The following is a 24,746-nucleotide window of genomic DNA, read 5'->3' as shown; positions in this document are numbered from 1 at the left end:
TGCAAAGAAAAACAAAAACAAAACTCCCAAGGAAAATGTTTCCATTGTGGAGAGGTTGGGCATTGGAAGCGTAATTGTCCAAAATATCTGGCTGAAAAGAAAGCAAAAAAGAATAAACAAGGTAAATATAATTTACTAGTTGTTGAAACATGTATAGTGGAAAATTCTCACCTTACCTGGATATTAGATTCAGGCACCGCTAATCATGTTTGTACTTTTCTACAGGAAACTAGTTCTTGGACAAGATTTTCTGAATATGAGATGACTTTCAAGGTGGGCACAGGTGAAGTCATTTCAGCTAAAGCAGTGGGAGATATGAAGTTGTTTTTTGGAGATTCTTTTATCTTACTTAAAAATGTGTTCTTTGTACCTAAGATGAAAAGAAATCTGATCTCCATTTCTTGTCTTTTAGAGAATATGTACAGTGTATCTTTTGAATATAATGAAGTGTGTGTTTATTCAAGAGGTGTTCATATTTGTTCTGCTAGACTTGCAAATAACTTATACATATTACAACCAACGGAAGCAAAAGCTATTTTAAATATAGAGATGTTTAAAACAACTGAAACTCATAATAAAAAGTGGAAAATTTCTCCCAACGCCTATCTTTGGCACCTCAGGCATGGCCACATTAATCTCAACAGGATTAAGAGATTGGTAAAAAATGGTCATCTAAATCAGTTAGAAGACAGTTCCTTACCTCAAGGAAAAATGACGAAAAGATCTTTTTCTGAGAAAGGTCTTCGTGCCAAAGAACCTCTTGAACTTATACATTCAGACGTTTGTGGTTCGATAAATGTTAAAGCTCGAGGAGGATATTAGTACTTCGTCAGTTTTATTGACGATTACTCTCGATATGGCTATATTTACTTAATCAGTCACAAGTCTGAAACTCGTGAAAAGTTCAAAGAATTTAAGGCTGAGACTGAAAATCGTTTAAGTAAAAGAATTAAAACACCTTGATCTGATCGAGATGGTGAGTATATGGATTTGCAATTCCAGAACTATCTAGTAGATCATGGAATTCAATCCCAACTCACAGCACCTAGAACACCACAACAAAACAGTGTTGCAGAAAGGAAAAATCGAACCTTGTTGAACATGGTTCGGTCTATGATAAGTTATGCTCAATTACCTCAATCCTTTCGAGGATATGCAGTACAAACTAAAGTTTATATTCTGAACGTTGTTCTATCCAAAATTGTTTCAGAAACACCATATCAATTATGGAAAAGATGCAAAGCAAGTTTACGTCATTTTCATATCTAGGGTTGTCCAGCACACGTGTTGGTACAGAATCTTAAAAAATTAGAAATACGTTCGAAATTATGCCTATTTGTAGGATATTCCATGGAAACAAAAGAAGGATACTTTTATGATCCCCAAGAAGATAAAGTGTTTGTATCGACAAATGCAACTTTCTTGGAAGAGGATCATATTAAAAATCATCTACCTCGTAATAAACTAATATTGCAAGAACTGTTTAAAGATAGTACAAAAAAATCAATAAGAGTTGTTGATCAAGCTGGTCCATCAACAACGGTTGTTATCTCGTCACGTCCATCCCAAGAGTTGGGAATGCCTCATTATAGAGGGAGGGTTATTCAACAATCTAAACGCTATATGGGTTTAACAAAAACTCAAAACATCATACAAGATGATGGTTTAAAGGATCCATTAACCTTTAAAAAGGCAATGGAAGATGTTGACAGGGAACAATGGATAAAAGCCATGGACGATGAAATGGAGTCTATGTACTTCAACTCAGTCTAGGAACTTATAGACCAACCACAAGGTGTTACACCTATAGGTTGTAAGTGGATCTACAAGAGAAAACGAGACCAACTGACAAAGCACAGACCTATAAAGCCAGACTCGTGGCAAAGGGTTTTACCCAAAGAGAAGGAGTTGATTATGAAGAAACTTTTTCTCCTATTGCCATGATTAAATCAATAAGAATATTGCTTGCCATTGCCACATATTATCACTATGAAATATGGCAAATGGATGTCAAGACAGCTTTTCTGAATGGCTATCTTGATGAAAGTATTTTTATGTCTCAACCAGAAGGGTTCATCAGAACAGGACAGGAACAGAAAGTCTATAAGCTTAATCGATCCATTTATGTATTGAAACAAGCGTCCAAATCCTAGAATATAAGATTTGAAACTACGATCAAATCTTATAGCTTTGAACAAAACATTGAGGAACCTTGTGTATATAAGAAGATAGTCAATAAATCTGTAGCATTCTTAGTACTGTACGTTGATGATATCTTGCTCATTGGGAATGTGACAAGCTTTCTAGCTGACGTAAAGAGATGGTTAGAATCACAGTTCCAAATAAAAGATTTGGGTGACGCTCAGTATGTTCTAGGAGTACAGATATTTCGAGACTGAAAGAATAGAACATTAGCACTGTCTCAGGCTTCTTATATTGACAAGATGTTGTCAAGGTATAATATACAAAATTCCAAGAAAGACTTATTACCTTTCAGTCATGGAATTCATTTGTCGAAGGAACAATACCTAAGACACCTCAAGAGGTTGAGAAGATGAACAGAATTCCATATGCTTCTGCAATTGGGAGTTTGATGTACGCTATGTTGTGTACACGTCCCGACATATGTTTTGCAGTTGGAATCGTAAGCAGGTTCCAATCTAATCCTAGAACGGTCATTGGACCGCTGTCAAAAATATCCTCAAGTATCTTAGGAGAACGAAGGACTATATGCTTGTGTATGAACCTAAGGATTTGATTCTTACGGGATACATTGATTTTGATTTTCAAACTGACGTAGATTCCAGGAAATCTACTTCAAGATCAGTTTTCATTCTTAACGGAGGAGCTATAGTTTGGAGAAACATCAAGCAAAGTTGTATCGCTGACTCCACCATGGAAGCGGAATACATGGCTACATGCGAAGCTGTTAAGGAAGCAATATGGCTATGCAAATTCTTACCTGATTTGGAAGTAGTTCCAAATATGCACCTGCCTATCACACTGTATTGTGACAATAGTGGTGCAGTTGCTAACTCAAAGGAACCCAGGAGTCACAAGCATGGAAAACACATTGAACGAAAGTGCCATCTCATCTGGGAGATCGTACACAGAGGAGATGTACTCGTCACAAAGATAGCCTCTGAAGACAACCTTGCTGATCCATTCACCGAGGCCCTCTTGGCAAAAGTTTTTGAGGGTCACCTAGTTGGACTAGGACTCCGAGTAGTGTAATCTAGGGCAAGTGGGAGAATGTCTATGGTATTGTAGATGCCCTAGTTTATTGTATTTTTCCCATTATGTATCTCAACATTATATTATATATATTTGTTCTTACTGGAGTTTTAGTCCAAGTGGGAGATTGTTAGGAATGTCCTAGAACTCGCAATTCGTATTAAACATTCTATTTTATCAATAACGACTTGTTGGTTTTGCATCTTATTATGAAAATCCAATAAACGCATCCTTGGCTATAGTCTGAATGTTGTAACTTCATGTAGTGACATAAACAAGATCAAGTTGACAGTATATAGCCTAAATGGTCTAATGAGTATATGGATAAAATTGGATATCTCATCCTAGTAAAACTATTCGATGTGGCCCACTCTGTAGTTGTTACAAAAAGTTGTAAGGTGCTACAAACGATGTGATCCACAAATCATTCATATTGAGACATGAGAGTGGAGGAATCCTATGCAATGAGTTTCCATATAGACTAGACCACGAAAATAGTCACTTTTCTTTATAACGGCCGTTTACTGTTAAAACTGACTATTTCATTTATTATATAACCTAAGTTAACTCAATTTTAATATTAAGCTAGCTATGAACTCCTGTTTGTTCAGGATTATCTTTTGATCTGCAAACGGTGAGGGTAGTCCAACAGCACTGCTCAATAAGCTTACCATTTTGGGGATAAGACCGGATGAATAGCTGGGGACATAGCCTTACAAGATGGAATTCCCTCCTACCCTATTTAGAGTTAGCAGATAGGTTGTTCTCTTAAGTACTGACTCTAGATCTTGAACAATTGGGGCCCCACCTTCTCATGATAGAGAAAGGATTTGATTCATAGAGATTACAAATCAGAATTGTTCATTAGAGGATCAGTAGAAACTTAAGGAACAAAATGTAGTCACAGGGGTAAAACGGTATTTTTGACCTAGCTTTGATTACGAACAACCTGTGAAAGATCGACTTACTGATTATGGTTATTAAGTGGACATAATATATCTACAGTGAGGGGAGTTCAACTATGGGCTATAGTGGAGTGTCCGTTACTTAACGAATGGGGGTTAGATCGGACTAATGAGTTTAGTCGATTAATCTCGAATCGTTGGAGCCCATGATTTGTAGGTCCGCAAGGTCCCTTTACTAGCTCATAAATGGATAAGTTTTAGGGTAGCTTGAGAAATTAATTTGAAACGTTCAAATTAAATGTAACAAGAGAATAAATATTTAAATATGAATTAAATTTATAAAGATGATTATTGTGCAAAAATTAATTTAAGAAAATCAATTTTTGAATTAAAATGGTTTTAAATCATTTTATGTTTTAAAAAGAAAATGGAAAATTATTTGCATGGTTGCACAAAATGGAAAATGATTTTTCTCCATTACCATCATCTTTATGCTCACAAAAAAGGCATTATCTTCTCTACTTTGATTCTCCAATCATGAGCTGCAAGCCATGCACTCCATCTCTTTGCATGTTCATCTATTATATATAAAGAAGATTGGAGTTCTTGGAGAAAAAGAGATACAAAATTTGAGAGAAAATTTTCTGAAGAAGAAACTGTCTTCTTCAGTTGGGCTACTGTGAGTTTTTCTTGTTTGTTCATATCTTCAAGCTATTCTTGAGTCCCATAACTCTATCTAAAGCTCCAAGAGCATAGTAAGGAAGGCTTTGAGGTAGTTCATGTTGATATCAAGTGAAGACAGCAGCTGAACAGACGTTTTCTTAGAGAGTTCATCAAAGGTATGTTCTAAAAACCCACTTTTTAAGAAGATTATGCTTTAGTTTTTGCCAAAATTAGTAAATTAGAATGCTTATGGATCCTTGATACTTCTGTTGCATGTTGTTTAACTCTTTCAATTACTTCCTTGAGTGTGGTGATGCTTGATGATTGGTGCTTGAGCTAGATTAGGGGGAAAACGGATGAAGCTTAATATCTTAAGTCAGTTTTTGAGTTTTGAATTAAAGGAAGAATCACACACACATAGAGGATAAAAAGTTTTGGCTTTAGAAACTCTCAACGATTAGGATGTGTCTGAATTTTTTTGTCGATGAGTGTTGTATATGTGGAGATGCTAATGAAACCAGAATAAGAGAATGCATGCCTTGAACCTTTTCATTTCAGTATTCATTGTTTCTCCTACTTTGTGTTTCTTTCTTTCTTTTTTTTTTCTCGAGACTAGCAAAGTTTTAAGTTTGGGTGGTAAAAAGCATCTAAAAAGTGCTTTTATTACCTTCAAATTTAGAACTAATATTACTAGTTTTGTTTAGTTTGACGTGGTTTATTGAGTAATTTCAAGACATTAAGCATCAAGAGCAATTTATGCAAAAATGATAAAAAAAAAAAAAAAAAAAACCCGGTGCAAAACTCCAATTTTGAGCAATTACAGGTTGGCTATGGAATTAGGAAGAAACCAAGGACCCAAGATCAAGAAAAGAGGCAAATTTGGAAGGCAATTTAGGGGAACCAACATTGGAAGAACGTTGCAATGCTACTCCCTGACGTTGTAAACCTGAGAGCAATTTGGAATAGGGCATCCTTGCAATGCTACGACTTTGATGCGCGGTTGGCATGACGCTGACGTTGCAATGATGGTTTGCAGCATTGCAACGCTGCGAGCATATTATAAATAATAGTATTGCGTCGTCAGGTCTGGATGAGAGAAAAGAGAGCCGACTTTGATAGATTTTACCTAAATTCTAGTCTGTACAAGAGCCAAAACAGAGCAATTCCGATCGTTTTTGGTTGAAGACTCAAGATTTCGATTGAGAGTTGATCTGAGAGTGTTTCTGGATTGATCGTGATCGTGCAGTTTTGTTGAAGAGCAATCTGGTATTCATGGGAGAGTCAAGAAGATCGTGATTGGGATTCGAACCTATTGAGGGGAGATTGTTCTTCTTTATTAATTTATGTTTCGTCATAATGATTGTTTATTGATACTGTTACCAGAATCATGCATGGCTAAACTCTTTTATTCTAAGGTGTTTATGGATTTTAGGGATGTTACTTTAAATATTGAATTTACAATTGATTGATTTTGATTTCTAAATTGTTTGTACTTAATGCTTTTGATTAACTAGCCACTAATTGAATGAACTTAAGTTAATTAGATGTCTCAGAGAGAATTTAATTCGTTGGACCCAATAATTTAGATTGTTATTCAAAATTGCATGAGAGTGAATTTAGAATAATAAGGGGTATGATTGAAGGGTCTTAATGTTGTAACCATTCAAGTGATAGAAGAGATTCGAGTCGATGGGTAGTTATTAGGATGGTTTGAGCTCGAGAGAGGATTTCCTGATTTTAGAACTTCTAGCCTCAATCTATCAATTTCAATCAATTACATATCATATTCATTATATTCCCTAAATGAAACAACACCCTGGAATTGTTTTTCTTTGAATTGTTCTTGTGTGTGACTGAATTTTTGTTATCTGTAGTTATAGATAAAAATCATCTTTTGATTGCCTGGATAAAATTGATGAAGAATTGTGATAGCTAAGTTAGGAAAATTTTACACACACTGGTCCCTGAGGACAATACCCTATTTGAGATTTATTACTTTGATTGTGTGAGCTTGCACATACTGTCAGTGGTTAGTGTAAACAATTATTGGAAAACCGAGAATATAGGATCAAAATTTATCCAAAGCAAAAATTATAGAAAAAAATTCTTTTTCTGTTGTTGAATAATTGATTTGAGACGAACTGAGCGTTCAAGATGCGAAACAAATCACATGGCACTTCTTGTCAACTTTTTGTCCAAATACTGCCCCTACTGCTAGGTTGCTAGCATCACACATGATCTCAAATGGAAAGCTCCATCGGGGTGGTTGAAGGATTGGAGTTGATGTCAACTTCTCCTTGAGTGTGTCAAAGGCTTCCTTGCACTCTTTATTGAAATCAAATACGACATCTTTTTAAGTAGGCTTGACAAAGGGAGTGCAAGTTTTGAAAAGTCCTCATTGAACCTCTTGTAAAACCCTACACTACCAATAAAAAAGCGCACTTCCCTAATGTTTTTAGGATAGGTAAGGTTAGCTATGACATTTATTTTTTCTTTATCAATTTCTATGCCCTTAGAAGATACAAGGTGTCCTAAAACTATTCCGTGAGAAGCCATGAAGTGACATTTTTCATAATTCAGAACCAAATTTGTTTCTATGCATCTTTTAAAAATCAAACTCAAATTGTGCAAACAATCTTCAAAAGAATTACCATACACAGTGAAGTCATCCATAAAAGTCTCTATGCACTTTTCTACATAGTCAAAGAAAATCCTCATCATGCATCGTTGAAACGTACCCGGGGCATTATATAGCCCAAATGACATTCTTCTAAATGCATATTTACCATAAGTACAAGTAAAAGTAGCCTTTTCTTGATCTTCCTGTGCTATTGGTATTTGATAAAATCCAGAAAAACTGTAAGAAAACAAAAATATGGTTTCCTGGCTAACCGTTCAACCATTTGATCAATAAAAGGTATAGGAAAATGATCTTTTTTTTGTTACCTCATTGAGTTTTCTGAAGTCTATACACATTCTCCAACTGTTTTACACTCTCATTGTGATCATCTCACCTTTTTCATCTTTCACAATGGTCATCCCGGTTTTCTTCGGTACCACATTTATCGGTCTTACCCATTGATTATCTGGGACTGGCTATATTATTTTGGCTTTAGGTAGCTTGAGGATTTCCTTATGAACAATTTCTTTCATGGTTGGATTTAGTCTTCTTTGAGGTTGAACAATTTCCTTAGCTCCGTCCTCTAGAACAATTTTGTGCATGCAACGGGAAGGGCTTATCCTTTTGATATCATCTAAGGTCCAACCAATTGCTTTCTTATGATCTTTAATGTTTCCACTAGTGAACATTCCTGAGAAGATGTGAGTTCTCTAGATATGATCACAGGAAAGGCTTTTTCTTCTCCTAAGAAAACATACTTGAGGTGAAAGGGAGAGCCTTAAGCACGATCCCTTGTACTTGAGATTCCACAAAAACATCATTAGAAGATTATCATTCAAATCAAAATCATTTGAAGTAAAGAAAGAGTCAATCGAAGAGTCATTCTTGTTAAGATCAATGGAGGGGGCAACCAAACAATCCAAATTTTTGTCAATAAAAAACAACAATTCATCAAACATGTCGCATGTATCTATGGAACAAAGAGACAAATATTACTTAGAGAATTTCATGGCGTCATAAATGTTGAAGGATTTTACCTCTCCATCAAATTCTACTGATAAAGACTCTTTATCTACGTCAATTCTAGTTTTTGCAGTTTTCATGAAGGGTCTAACAAGTAAAATATTAGATGATGAAGTAGAGTATGGTTCATATATTTTTAAAATGCAAAAATCAACAAGAAAGATTAATTCTCCAACTCTTAACAAAAAATCCTCTACTATACCTAGAGGTTGTATATATGACCTATCGGCTAGTTGTATGCAAACATTCATCTTTTGTAGGCCATTCAATTTAAGAGCTTCATGGACATGAAAAGGCATGACATTTATTGATGTAACTAGGTCTAGCATGGCATAAGTGATAATTCTATCTTCTATTTTGCATGGCAAGGTAAACTTTCTCAGGTCTCTACATTTCTGAGGCATGTCCTTTTTTAACGGTGCAGACACATTCTTGCTAACAGTTACTCTCTCCTCTTCCTTCCCTTTTCTTTTCTTAGTACACAAATCTTTTGAGAATTTAGCATACCCAGGTATTTGTTGAATAGAATTTAGCAAAGGGATATTAATTTGTACTTTTTTAAACATTTCAATTAGCTCTAAATCAGCTTCTTCTACCTTAGGTCTTGTTAATCTACTAGGAAATGATGCCTTGGGTACATAAGGTTCTACATTAGGGGGAGAGTAGTTACGTACCTCTGGGAAGCTAGTGTTTTTCTTATGTGGATTGGGCAACTAGTGTGGATAATCATAAATCCACGACTACTGATTGTGTATTCTTAGGTACCTCTCTCATTTCTTGGTTCCCAAGGAAACAAGCAACAATGGCTCGCTCTAGTATTGAATCAAAATATTGTGCATTAGCTCAAGCCTCTATTGAAATCACTTGAATTTAAAACTTGTTCTTTAAGGTTAGCTTTCCTTTATAGTGCTTTGGTGCGATAACTTGGGAACAGTACATTAGCTGCAAATCCAGTTTTCCATGTTAGTACTAAGCACATCGAGATTGATGTGAATTATGTTCATGACCAAGCTCTTCAAGCTCTTTTCAAGGTTCGTTATGTGCCTTCCAATGAACAACTTGAGAAATAAACTCGGACTAGTTCTCCTACTTGAGAAATAAACTCGGACTAGTTTCCTTATCCTCTCATTTGAAGGGGATATTGAGGATAATAATCATTAAACAGAGTGATCAAACACATGACTCATCATCATGCGACAACTGATGTGGAGCCAACTGAGCAGACTCCGAATAAGAGTTCTAGAAGGATTTGTTGTTTTCAGACTATTATTCTTTATCCAATAGTATTGTTCCACGTAGCCCAAATTAGTTATAATATTTATATTATTTCATTTATCATTCTTTCTAAGTATATATATCAAGCCATCACTATTTCATTCAAGGTAAAAAATATAACAATATCTTAGTAAAATCTTCAAAAAAAAAAAAAAGGGAAAATTTTCCGATATGTGTTCAGTTTCCCTTTATTTTAACTAGTTTGATACTATGTGCAATCAACGTGTTGTGTAAAGTTTAGAAAAAGAACTTAATTATAAGATTTTAATAATAACTTTAATTTATGAATAAAAGGAAGATGAGACAATTGATAGAAAATTGAGGACTTAATTTAGCTAATTTAGATTTCACATACTAATTTGATTTTATTTGATTAATGTGGTGGTTGATAAAAAAAATAATGTGAAGATTGAAAAATAAATCTAAAAATGATTAAAAACATAAAAACTAAGAATTTAAAATGATGAATAGAAGGTATTACAAATGGTTTAATCTTTATAATTAAAATAAAAACGGCATATATTCATTTAACCATCAGATAAAAGGGGCAAGTCTTTTTGGTTAATGTGATGTCAATAATTTTTTCAATAAAAAATATGTGGAGATTAAACAATAAATTTAAAAATGATTGCAAAAAATAATAAAAATCAAGATTTTATAACCGGTTACAAATAATTTAATTTTTATAATTACAATAAATCACTCAATATTAGTAAAACAACCAAATACATATTGAATTTGAAGAAAAATATATGTACATAATTAAATGTTAACTAGTATTGAAATTTATTGAATCAACTAATTAGATAAAATCATGGATGGTTTTGATATTTTTCTTTATAGTATTTTTTAAAGTGATAACTATCTCTTAATTAATTTTTTTTTCTATTCTGATTTTGATTCGGATGATTTTATGATTTGATGATCTTTTAATCTCAATGATTTAAACCAAGATTTTTTTTTTTCATTTTGGGATAATCTTTTGTTTTTTTTAAATACTTTTTTATTGGATGATTTGATTATCATCTTACTTTTAAGATTAAATTAAATAAAAATATTTTTTTGCTTAAAATTTCATAATAATTGTCTCTTATTATTGTGTTTTTAAACTTTGATTTTGGTGATTTGATTATCTTATTAATTTAAAATTGATTTAACCAATTTTTTTTTATAAAAAAAACGACTTTCGTGATAATTTTTTATTTTTAATTTTTTATGGGATGATTTGATTAACTCAATTCTAAACTTCAACTTAAATCAAAACATTTTTCTATTCTTTTATTTAATTAGATCGGATGTTTTGATTATTCTTTAAATTTTAAAATTTAATTTAAATTATTATTTTTTTATTTCATGATAATCTTATCTATATTAATTTTTTAATTGATTTGAATGTTCTATTATTTAATTTGAACTAAAATATTAATTTTTTTTAATTTGTGCATAAAACTTTGTAATAATTTTCTACGTGGTTGAAAAAGAAGATGATTGGATTATTTTCTAATTATAATTTTTAAAATTTTAATTTAAAAATAGATATTTATAATACATAGTAAAATAAGAGAAAAATCTAAAAATATATTACATCTTTAAAATATTTGTAAATATGGATGAATTAACTAGTCAAGTTTTGAATTTTTTTTAAAAATTTTCAATTTCGCCCTCTCTTGTCTTATCTTGTTGTACACTTTTTTTTAGTCTTTTTATTTTCTTTCTCGGGGGGGAGGGGGCGTCCCCCGCCCCTAGCCCCGTAGGGGAAATTGTCCCCCATCCCCACTCCGTCCCCGCCATTTGAAGGCGGGGATGGGGGCGGGGATTCCCCGTCGGGGAAACGGGATCACCACGGGGCCCCATTCGTGGCAGACTTCAATGGAGGGGAAGGATGAACGAGAGGGGAGGGATGTTTTGTTGTAGATTGCAGAGAGCGAGAGAGAACTGGGGAGGGGATAAAAATATATATATAAATTCGGGGTCGAGGATTAATTTGGGTCGGAGTCGGGGTCGAGGCGGGGATACTGTCCTCATCCCCACCCCGTCCCCAGACGAGGCCCCGAATAAATTCCCCGATTTGACCCCATCCCTGGTTAAACTAGGGAATCCCCGGCCCGAACGGAGGCACCCACCCCGTCGGGTCTTTTTGCCAACCCTACTTCCCTCACTTTTTTCATTTTTTCATTTTCTTTTCTTTCTCAGTTTTTGCTTCTTCCTTTTTTTTTATTTTATTCTTTCCTTTATCCGATTTTTGCTTCTTTCATACCCAGGACTTGAAAGTACTCAATTCATAAGTGACTTAACACCAACAAGTCAATCATCAAGTTTGATTATTATAACAAATAATAAATATAAATAGCAAATGAAAGTCTATCAGTGATAGCCATTAATATTTTCTATCATTGATAGTTTAATCTTTGATTATATTTTCATAGTTAATAGCCACTTATAGAAATCTATCATTGATAGCCAACTTAGTGAATTTAATTAATAAAGTTGAATCTTAAACTAAAATGTAAGTGGAATGCCTAGAAGTTATCACTAATAGCATGTTTATCAGTGATAAAAGCTATCATCGAAAAGAAAAGGGACTTATAAATGTTTAGGAAGGACAAGAAATGGGCAAAAAGGTGTTCAGTGGCTATGATTGATAGAAGCTGCTACTGATAGCATGTTACCAGTGATAGAAGCTAATACTAATAGTATGTTATCGATGATAGAAGCTACCCGATAACACGTTATCGGTGATAGAGAACTATCTCTGATAGCATGATATCAGTGAGATCATTGATAGCATCTTATCAGTGATGTTATCAGTGAAAGAAGCTATCACCGATACCCACAATATGAGTAATGTTAGTGATATCAGTGATAAAACTTAAGTGATATCTATATATCGAGTTTCTTTCAAAGGTGATAACCAGTTATAGAAGTCTATCATTGATAGCCTTAAGTGTTAATATTTCAAGGTTGATTCTAAGTAACAAAAGTCTATCAGTGATAACGGCTGATAGCTGCTATCAGTGATAATCATGATAAAAGATTATTTGTAATAACTACTATGGTAATCAAAGTTGTTGGTCTTCTTTCAAAGTTGATCATTATTTATAAATCTATCCTTGATAGCCACTAATAGCCTTAAGTAGTAATATTTCAACGTTGATTTCAATTGATGAAAGTGAATCAATGATAGCTACTGATAATTGATAGCAAATTAAAAACTAATATTTCAATATTGTATTAATTTTTCTCTAATTGAAAGCTATCGTTAATAGCAACTATCATCGATAGCATTTGATAGAAGCTATCAGTGATAACAGCTATCAGTGGTTATCACTAATAGCTGCTATTAGTGATAGCTTTTAATTTGAGAAAACCGGGAAGAAGCGAACAAAATGATGGCTAGGCATGAATTTTTTAGTCTTTTACCATTTTTTGAATTATATATACAATTATTTTATCCTCGTATTACATATTCTATTATTTTGAGCTTGAATTCTATTTATTCAACTAGCCCTTTAAAAATATATTAGATTTTTCTATCAAAACCCAAAAGGCGTAAATATACTTTGATTTGCAAATTTCTTCTTGATTTTAAACTGTATTTCAAAATTTTATGAAAAGAGAAAAAGAAATACAAAAGCATTTAAATTTTTAAAAAAAAAATGATTATAACCCCTAAACCAATGAGTGTATATTTACAAAAATTAAAAACAAAAAAAAAAAAAAAGAAAAAACTATCAAAGCACATATCTCTAAATTGCTCGAACCTAGTTGAATCCTACAAACATGGTCTTCTACTTCGCCCTTTTTAATATTTTAGGATAAGTAGGTAAATTTACATGTATAAAAAAAGCTACAATAACATATAAAAAACATATATTAAATCATTCTATATATTTTTAGAAAATTCAAAAGTGACAAACATTATATTGGAAAAGAGGGCATATATTAAAAAAAAAAAAAAAGAGTGAGAGAGATGAAATTTCTTTAGACATAGAAGATACTTGAAACATAATTATTAAAATCTTCTTAAAGAAGAACACAAAAGAAAAGATGTTACTATTAAAATAAAACATGGAATGTTATAACAAAATTTCTAAAAAAGAAAAAAGGAAAAAAAAAAAAAGAAAAAGAAAAAGAAAGATAGGAGAGCGGGTTAACAAAATCAAGGGAAAAAAAGAGATGAGATCCTTATGCAAAATAAGAGGTTGACTTAAGCTATTTATATAAAAAAAAAAATAGATTTCAAATAATAATTAGATTTTATTTTATATTAATGTGATATAGCATGAGATATAAATAGATTGTCAGATAAAATTTGATTTTTTTCTTACGTTAAAAAAATAGGAATAAAATGTAATCTCTTTTAATTTGTCAAAAATAGTATGAACTTTTAATTTTTTTTAAAAAAAATTACGTGTATAAATTTTGATTTTTTTTTTTTTTTATACTTTTGTTCTTTTATATGTGATGGTAAAAAAACACGTGATCTTTTAAATTCACCAAAAATAGTATCATATCTGTTTTTTTTAAAAAAAAAATTAATTGTTAAAAAATAAGGATAAAATGTGATGTTTTTAAATTTCCAACAATAGAATCCTATTATATTTTTTGCTTATTAATTTTTACATGTGATGTTCAAATTTGGAGAAAAAAATTATTTAATGATTTAATAAATATGAAATTACTTAAGATAATCATGTAGGGCAAAAGGGAAAATTAAAAATTTTCCATAATCCTTTGAGATAGTATAGATTTATCGATTAGTAGAAAGAAAACGGACGAACGTTGGGTTTTGGATTCAACTTACGTGTTCGAAGCGCACCGTTTTGATGAAGGCCCCATCCTCACCATCCTCACCATCCTCCTGCTGATCCATATTGAGTAATAAGACTGACAAAAATCTCTCTCCCACTCCTAAACCCTCGTTCGCCCTCTTTTCTCTCGTGCCTAAGGACTAAGAGAGGCGTCCATGGGGAGCTGAATTCACCAACCTTCCACCTCTGAAGGAATCCCAACTCATGTTTATGGCTTCTTCTTTTTCTCAGCTTCTTCTTATTCCCAGGTTCTCTATTTTCTCCTTCCTCAACTTGCTTCATCTTTTAACTTTTCAAAATCCCCCAAAACGTAAATATGATATATTTTAGCATTACCCAGATGCTAGTTTAGGTTGCTTGTTAATTCTCATAGACAGAAATTGGGGGCGGGAAAAGTTAAGAATTGCATTCTCACCTGGGTTTAACTTTGTTTGCATACTGTTGTGGATTTGGAAATGTAGGAATGTTTAGCTTAACTTGCTTTGAATTATCATAGTTTGTTAAGTTTAGGTGGGTTTGATATGAGTTTCTTTGGGACAGTGACAAATATTTTAACCCAATTCAAACTTCTTTTTCTTTCCCAAAATTTCCACCATGTTTTAGTTACCAAGTTAAAAATGTTTTATGAAAATTTTAAAAGCACTTAAAAATGCTCTTTGGAAATTACTTTCTAAATGCTTATCCAACCAGGCCCTTGGTAACATTAGTTCTAGATCCTTAAAAGTACCTTTGAAAGGCTTTTAGTTGAAGCATTTTAGACAAAATCATTCTACATGTGCCTTCTCACGAAGCATTTAAGGTGCTTATGACTTCTCTGGACGTACTTTTTATGTTACTCTTCAACAGCCCTTTCCAAATATAGCTTTGATATCATGTATGAGTCTCTTGAATGATGCAGATGCGAGTCAAGTTGGTCAATTCGGTACTACCCATCCCTCAACTTAAACCAACATCAGGATCTTAGACTACATAATAAGTGGGCTGTTACAGCTATTTCTAAGAAGAAAATTTCAGAAAGCTTAGCTCAAGAGGGACTCAATGACGAGGAGATCGCAAAAAAGAAGACTAAAACACCTAGACGCACCACCAAAAGGACTAGAAAGAAAACGTCAGAAGATACTCTGGACCTAAAAAGTGAATTAGTATCTTCAATGAATGAGACCGAAGTTGAGGAAAGCATTGTTTCTGTTGAAGATTCTAAGCCGACCTCGAGAATGTCTCGAAGCAAAGGTATTTTATTCCCATGTACTCTTTTATCCAACATTTATGCTAACGGTGTGTGCCATTGAGCTTATTCATTCCTTTTTATATCTTGTAAGTGCTGAACCAATAATTGAATTCATAGCTGCATCGACCTCAACTAGCGTGGAGGGCAATAAACCTGAGACGAAGACAAGGCGAGGGAGGAAGTCAAAGAAGAAGGATACTAGTGTAGACCTTCAGTTTAGTAAATCAGAAATTAGTGATGGTGAAAATTCCTTACTCATTGGGAATGATGTTGATGGAAGTGATGAGGAATTGGATATCGGTATTGATGAGGGAGATGATGTAAGTGTCACATACAGTTGGCCTCCTCTTGTTTGTTGCTTTGGAGCTGCACACCATGCTTTTGTGCCTTCAGGAAGGCCAGCAAACAGACTTCTCGATTATGAAATTCAGGACAGAATGAAAGATGCATTATGGGCCCCAGAAAAGTTTGTTAGGGCACCTGGAGGTTCTGCAGGAAGTGTTGCAATTGCGCTTTCAAGCTTAGGTGGAAAAGTAGCTTTTATGGGAAAACTTGGGGATGATGACTATGGTCAGGCCATGTTGTATTATATGAATGTGAACAATGTTCAGACTCGATCAGTTCGGGTTGACAATAAGCGGGCAACAGCTATGTCACAGATGAAAATTGGCAAGAGGGGTCGCTTGAAAATGACTTGCATCAAATCTAGTGCAGAGGATTCTTTGTCAAAGTCAGAGATCAACATAGATGTGTTAAAGGAGGTAAAAGATACAAAATTCATTGTATTACAAAGAAAATGCTTAACTGAATATTCCTTTGTTTCCATGAAATGTGTCAGATTTTAGAAAATATGGAGATTACAAGTGATTTTTGAAAAGATCTGTGGGCTCTGTGCACATTATACATTGAGCGTTTTGATTTAATAGTTGTCAAGTGTTTTGGCCAATGTTCTGATATTGTTCATGTAGAATGTATTCCTCATGCACAATCTAGTATTATATTATGGATATTAAACATGAATTCCGTGTTTATACCTAACAAATCACTCTCAACTATCTCTGGAGCTTTGAGGGTGAGCATTGGGATAAGAAAATAAAGGGAAAAAAAAAGATACTAGTGCTAAAGCTTTGTAGTTTTATACTCATGTAGTAGTTACCTTAAATCAGCTTAATCTCAAGGTTATCTTAGATACTCTCTCTCTATCTCTCTCACTAATATGGCTTGATTATGAACTCATATGTTCTACTTTACCTTTTACATCCTGTTTTGCAGGCTAAAATGTTTTACTTCGGCACACATTCCCTCCTTGATCAAAATATGAGATCAACTACAATGAAAGCCATTAAAATAGCCAGAAAGTTGGGGGGCGTCATTTTTTACGATTTGAACCTTCCTTTACCTCTCTGGCACTCGTCTGATGAAACAAAAGAGTTCATACAGCAAGTATGGAATCTTGCAGATATTATTGAGGTCACGAAGCAAGAGCTTGAGTTCCTTTGTGGGATCCAGCCATCAGAGGAATTTGACACCAGAAACAATGATAGTTCAAAATTTGTCCACTATGAACCAGAAGTTATTAAGCCACTTTGGCATGAGAATCTCAAGGTCTTGTTTGTGACTAATGGAACTTCTAAAATACACTACTATACGGAGGAGCATGATGGTTCTATTCTTGGAATGGAGGATGCCCCAGTTACCCCTTTCACTTCTGATATGTCAGCATCAGGAGATGGCATCGTTGCAGGTAAACATTCTTATATATGTGCTTTTTCTGTTTAATTATGAATCGAAGTGATGATGAGCTGAATCTTAGTTAATCTTATATAAGGGCATATTTGGAAGTGATTTAAAATGGTTAAAATCACTTTGATCAAATTCAAAATTAGTTCGAAACATGTCTTAAATCACTCAAAATTAAATATTTGATTTTACACTTTTAAATGCAATTTTCATATTATTAAAACAAACATATTTTAGAGTGATTTTAGAAAATGATTAAAGTGATTTTAACAATTTTAGAATCACTCTCAAACATCTCTTTATGATTTTTTCTAACCTTGCTTCATTGCAGCTCTAATGAGAATGTTATCAGTTCAGCCCCATCTGATTACTGACAAGGGATACTTAGAACACTCAATAAAGTATGCAATCAATTGTGGCGTAATCGACCAATGGTTACTTGGACGAATACGTGGCTATCCTCCTAATGATGACACAGAGGAAGTGACCGCTGACGAAAATGGCATACGGTCTATATCAGAAGTGGAATTCCGCACAGTTGCTACTGTAAGTTAACTTTGTTTTTTTGCCACTGAGGGATGTAGATTATATGTTGTATGCCACAGAACAGAGGTTTTCATTTTCTTATCATCAACTGCTACGAGAAATTATGTCTTTTCCCATTTGACTTAGCTATGATGTAGCTTTATTGCAATAGAAATTTTGTACTCTAGGCTGTGAGATGTTCTGTTCCCAGGGTGTTTATAAGACCAATTCTTTTAATATGGTCTATGGATAAGAAAAAAAGCTAGTCTTGTACCTTTTCTTGACAAGACAGACCTTATAAAACAAACCCAGGTCTGTTGCATTGAGTGGGCCCGTCTTTTTTCAAAAGGGCAGTCTTCTTGTTGCTAGTTAGATTTTTATTTTATTTTTTAAAATATGATCATGAAATGAAGAATTGGGAAGACCAAATGGTGTTTCGAAGTCAATGAAATGACGTGGACTGCCACTGTGTGCGTTGTAGGTTTTTTTTAATCAGTTCGAGTCTTTTTTGGGCGCACCGACCAATCGTCAGTTTTGCAAATGCACTAAATTGATTCCCATGACTCCCATCGACTTATACCATTAGATCAACCGACTTGGTCGGTTTTAGTCAGTCAGCTTAGTGTGTAAACATAAATATAATGATCTGTTAGGAATAAAAAGTCATCACTAATGGACATATTGATGGGGTCTATCCATAATATATATGTTTATCAACAATATACATAAATATGCTTGATAAGCAATAGATGATAGACATAGAATGGTCTATCAGTAATAGATAAAAAAAAATTGTTCGTCAGTGATAGACTACTAAAATGATTTATTGATGATAGAAGTCTGTCATTGATACATTACCTAAATTGCATGTTTACCATTTATTTATTTGTGTGATATATTATAATTTGCAAATATGATAAAAAAAATTGCTATCTATTACCGTCATCAATTTAGATCTTTATTAATGATGACTAGTTGGATTTTGGAAACAAAAAAACTTGTTAAGATAACACAAAAGCTACATAGAAGGTTCTCTTTCATCTAACCAATTTTTACAAGAGTTTTCTAAACAACATAAACCTTTGACCTAAAGTATACACTTCTACAAAATCCCACACAAAGTCCCAAAATCTAAATCCCTTCTCAATGCTTGGAAATATTGTCTTCAATCATGCCATCATGGAGATAACCTTCCTAACTTACCACAATAACCTTTGATTATGAGGATGAGCAAAATTTTCATTGCTATAGATTTAGACACCATTTGATAACCATTTAATTTTTTGTTTTTAATTTTTAAAGAACAAAAATCATATATATGATAACTATTTTTGGTTTTCTGTTTTTAAAAAACAAAAAACCAAACCATATTTGGTAATTGTTTTTAGTTTTCTGTTTTTTTTTTCAAAACAAAAAACCAGCATGTTTGATATTTGTGTGTTGTGTTTTTTATTTTAAAAAATATAGTTAAAAATGCGTGATTGCATCTAATTGTCATCTGATTGCCAATGTTATCCGTTACTATCTAATCGTTGTCTGATTACTATTTCATATTGATCGTTATTGGATTACTATCTTATACTGATTGTTAAAATATTGATTTACTATTTGATTGTTGTTAAATTAATATTTGATATTGATAGTGATAGTGATACTAATTACCAATGATATCAATGTCTATTTGATTGTTGATTAATTACCATTTAATGCCGATTTCTATTTGATTGTTGTCTGATTACTATTTGATGATGATTATTAATGATACCGATTGCTATATGATTAGTGACTGAATACTATTTGATACTGATTGTTATTATTATTTTATACTTATTTGGAATATTTTCGGCAATCCTTTATACTTATATTTTTTTTTTCTTGTTAATTAACAATGATGCAGTCACATCATTGATACACTACAATAATATTACAAATTTTCAATCGCGGGTTTCAAGCATTTTCCACAATTGAAATTTGAAAATTTTCAACTACATTGTCTTAATGTGTAAATCACTTCGTTTTTTATTGTCAATAATATCAATTGCTATGTGATGAATAGCATTGAAAACATGAAGATAAAATCAAATAAAGTGTCGTTTGGATAATATTAACAAGGTAAGTAATTAAGAACACATAATATCTAGAATTTTCTCCCATTTTATAAGACTATATACATCAAAACATTTAAGAATTTCAATCAGACAATCTTTTATAGCTCCAGAACATTTGACGACACAAGCTCCATCTGCCATTTTTCCAAAACAATCCATTACTTCCAATTGAAATCCACAGTGTACACAATAAACTTCATACAAAAGAGGATTTCAAAATCGTCAACTGCAACAACCACATACAAGAGAAACTACAGTATTCAAAGTAACAACAAAACTGGATGACATGCATAATAATTAAATCTCAGGCACCTATCAACAAAACTACAATCCGCAATCTTTTCAAATCCAACACTTATGGAAAACTTCATGATTTCCACAATTTAGGATGAAACCGAAATCCAAATCGAACTCCAAAAATATCAAGGACGAGATCAAAATCAGTATATGATGGATGTGGAGATTACGGCTGAAGGGAGAAAAAAAGAAGTAGGGTTTCGTGCTAATAAATAGTTAAGGGAAATTTAGTAATTACGAAGAAACCAAGAGTAGGATTTTAGTAAAATGACATACATGCAAATTGAAGCAAGTAGCTGGCACGCCCTTAATATACTATTCCTAATTTGATACCCAATGCAAATCCCCTAAAATAATATAAATATTTTAATGGTACAAATTAATCACAAATAAAATGAAGAAAAATAATAAAAATAAATAGATTTGTTGGCGCTTAGATCTCATTCGTGTTGGGCTTTGCTACAGGTGAACGATGGCCTTGACTTCCAGCCCGCTTTCCTTAAGTTTAGTCTCGATCTTGTTCGAATTGATCTGTACAAAAGATCATCGCACTAGTGTGTTTGATTCATGTCGTGAAATGCATGAATTTGAGCTTTTATTTAGGCCTTTTTGCTATTAAAAATGGACTCGTGCATGAATTTGTCTTCAATTTTGGTCCTAAATGGTTAAAATTAAGATTGTTGGGGTTTAGTTGAGTTAAATACTGCTATTTGTTGTTTTTGGGCTAATCCGTTGTATGTTGGCAGGTTTGGAAGTTGTTTATGCAAATTTTTGCATCTGATGCGCTCGCAGCATATGTGATGCACCCACATCGCTGAAATTCTTGGTTTTGAACCAATCAAAGGTGGTTCCATTTTTCGCGTTTTGTTCAATTAAGCAGCTCCAATTTCTCCTGGAAATCGTTTAGAGCTTGAAATCCAGCCCTCCCCAACTATTTTTGCACTTATAAAAGGGATTGAAGCTCTCCCACTCATTATCGTCCGCCCCTCCATATCTCTCGCTGAAACTGTCCTTTATGCAACAGCTTTTGCACTTTTCTCATAGTTCAAGTAGCTTCAAGAACGGAAGTTCCTCTGAGGTGTAGCGGCTTTAGGATTTCTCTATGCACGATTTCACCTGGGAAAAGGGGGAAATCATCCTAGGGATAGATTTAAGGCTTAAGGATGAACCCAAATTCATTTGAGTTGTAATAGTCTAGTTTAGTTTTCATTTAATTTTTGGAAGTTAATTTCTTTCCCATCTTTCCACCAATCAAACTTTATTGTAGCAATGATTAGTGATTTAATAAAAATGTTTATTTTATCATCAATCATGAGCTAAATTCCTTAGGCGTTCAACAGTGTGGATGCCCTAAGGTCTTTATGGCTTAAGTAATGTTGCACTTCACATCAACTTGATTCATGCATTCTCTTTGTTGAATTTAAAGTTAGTATTGGTAAATTAAATTGGCTACTTAATTTAACAATCCAATGGAGCTTTAGCATTGAAAAGGCTAGAGTATAAGCAACTCTCACAAAAGGATATGGGATCAAGAGCCTAGGAATAAAAAGGTCACACTACCTTAGGAATAAGGGGCAACATAGGGTAAAGAAACCGAACTTTAACCAATCTAAGGGAATATTAGCTACCCATGGGAACATTAGGTACTAGCTATTTAGAACGCCTAAAGGAACTGGACACCAAACCAAATAGGTGCATGCATGTTTTCACTATCTTAGTGTGTGTGGTCACATCACTTTTGCTATATGGTCTTGGCCCTTGTTGATTACCATTGCTTATTATTATTTGCATTTTAATTCTCACCCATTAACATCACCATTTATCTTTGGTTACCTATGGTTACAATGAATTTATTGTTTTGATTTAACTTAAACTACTACTAGTCTTGTGGGTTCAATACTTGGAATACACTGAGATTATCACTTATTTTGATAGTGTATGCTTGCACTAGATCGCATTCACCTGATATTCTTTACCTCTCATATATTTGGTTGATCAAGTTTTTGGCGCTATTCCTGGCAACTAGCAAAATTTTTAGTTTATTGTTGGCTGTGATTAACCAATGCGGCCGCATTAACTCTGTTTCAGGAAAAATCTAACTCTTTGTTGTTGTCTGTTTTGCAACGAGAGTTGGTGCATGAGAAGAAGGCCCTACATTTTTCAGCTAGATCCTAAAATAGAAAGGACCTTTCGCTGTTGAAAACGAGAACAAAGGCTAAAGCGTCAAGAGCAGAAGGAGTTGAGCGTAGAAGAGAGTCTTGCTGAAGCAGCATTTGTGCGACAAATCCAAATGGAACCAGACCCACCTCTTAGAGATGATCCTCCGAATCCTCCCATGAATGGGGGACAACATAATGGCAACCGGCAATATAACCCCCAAAATCCTATCTTCCATGCAGAAGATAGAGAAAGGGTCATCAGAGATTATGCAGCTCCTGCCTTCCAAATGTCAGATACTGGCATTCTAGATCCACCAATTTGATACGCCCATATTTGAAATGAAGCCTTTGATGTTCCATATGTTAAACTCATTCGGCCAATTTGACGGGCTACCTAATGAAGATCCCCATAAACAGCTAAAACTTTTTGTGAGAATTTGTCACTTTTTCAAAGTTAACGGTGTTTCTGAAGATGCATTAAGACTTAAGTTGTTCCCCTAATTTTTACAGGGATATGCATAAGAGTGGCTTGATTCATGCCTCTTAACTCTATTACCACATGGGATAACCTTGCGAATAATTTTCTAGGAAAGTATTTCCTGCCCGACAAGAACGCCACATATAAAGGAGACATCACTGAATTCAGACAATCTCCATCTGAATCCATTGATGGAGCATGGATTAGTTCCAAAAGTTGGTGATGAAATACTCGCATCATGGACTTCCCACATGCATCGTGATAGACCAATACTATAATGGCCGAACCAAGCTTCAAAGACTATGGTAAATGCATATGCAGTAGGATCTTTGCTTAAGAAGTTTTTAAACAAAGCTCAAGAGATCTTGGACATGATTACAAACAACCAGAACTGGAGTGCTAAGGACACACCACAATCACAAAAACCATTTCTGAAGTACAAGAATTAGATACACTCGTATCCATGAGTCAACAGTTGACGGCCATTGGGAGCATGATTCAGAATCTTATAATTGGATGACAAAAAGTGGCAGCTATCCAAGATGAATCTCAAACTCAAACTTGTGAGTTTTGTACTGCTAATCATTTGACTAGTGAATGTTTGTATAACCCTCACTCAGTGTTCTATGTAGGTTTTTAGAAGGCGCAAGAGCAATGGGATCCTTATTCCAATACTCACAACCCGTTGCATGGGCAAAGCCCAACAACAATGCAAGTACATCGCAACAACAAAAGAGAGTAATTCCACTTGGATTCTTGCAAGTTTTGCGACAGTAGCCTCGAGTTCAACCTCCTGTGCAACCTTTTGAAAAAGGTCCCACCATGATAGAAATAATGAAGAAGTATTTGATAAGAAATGACGTGGCTCTAAGGAACTTAGAAGCAAGTGGGCCAATTGGCAAAGGAAATTTAGAACAGACCGCCCGAAACCTTACTGAAAAGCATATAAAAAGTGCTTTTATTACCTTCGAATTTAGAGCTACTATTGCTAGTTTTTGTTTGGTTTGATGTGGTTTATTGAGTGATTTCAGGAAACCAAGCATCAGGAGCAGTTTGTGCGAAAATGATCAAAAACCCAAGGCAAAACTCTAATTTTGAGTAATTACAGGTTGACTAACGGAAGAAATCAAGGACCCAAGATGAAGAAAAGAAGCAGATTTAGAAAGTAATTCGAAGGAGCCAACATTGGCCGAGCGTTGCAACACTGGTCCTTGACGCTGCAGACCTGAGAGCAATTGGAAACAGGGCAGTGTCACAACGCTGCTTGCGATGCTACGAACTTTATGTGCGGCTAGCATGACACCAACGTTGCAATGCTGCGAGCGTATTATAGATAGAGCGTTGCAGCGCCAGGTCCAAAAAAGAAAAAAGGGAGAAAAAGAGGAGGCAGAGTCGATTTTGAGCGATTTTAGTCCGCACAAGAGCCGAATTAAAGCAGTTCTAATCGTTTTTGGTGGAAGACTCGAGATTTCGATTAAGAGTTGATCCAAGATCGTCTCTGGGTTGATCGTGGTGGGATGATTGATTGTGATTGTGCTGTTTTATTGAAGAACGACACGAGGTTTGTGGCGAGAGTCAAGGAGATCGTGATTGGGATTCGGACCTATTAAGGGGAGTTCATTCTTCTACGTTTAATGTACCTTTTGCTTTAATGATTGATTATTTGTGGACTATTGTTAT

At 33.9% G+C, this 24,746-nt stretch overlaps 1 protein-coding gene across 1 annotated transcript; it reads left to right on the top strand.

Moving 5' to 3' along the window:
• The first annotated feature begins 14,572 nt into the window (after nt 1-14,572).
• Nucleotides 14,573-18,350, top strand: LOC150037508 (fructokinase-like 2, chloroplastic). The gene is made up of 5 exons (XM_090311631.1): nt 14,573-14,779; nt 15,430-15,761; nt 15,877-16,520; nt 17,032-17,503; nt 17,831-18,350. The coding sequence occupies exons 1-5, from the start codon at nt 14,736-14,738 to the stop codon at nt 18,052-18,054; spliced, it is 1,716 nt and encodes a 571-aa protein (XP_090167757.1). The 5' UTR covers nt 14,573-14,735; the 3' UTR covers nt 18,055-18,350.
• The last annotated feature ends 6,396 nt before the right edge of the window (nt 18,351-24,746 follow it).

Source organism: Benincasa hispida, chromosome 3 (assembly GCF_027475165.1).
Source record: "Benincasa hispida cultivar pf3 chromosome 3, pf3_genome.v1.1, whole genome shotgun sequence".
NCBI classification, from domain to species: domain Eukaryota; kingdom Viridiplantae; phylum Streptophyta; class Magnoliopsida; order Cucurbitales; family Cucurbitaceae; genus Benincasa; species Benincasa hispida.
The sequence above is the reverse complement of the archived record's forward strand: the minus strand, read 5'-3'. Positions and strand labels throughout refer to the sequence as shown.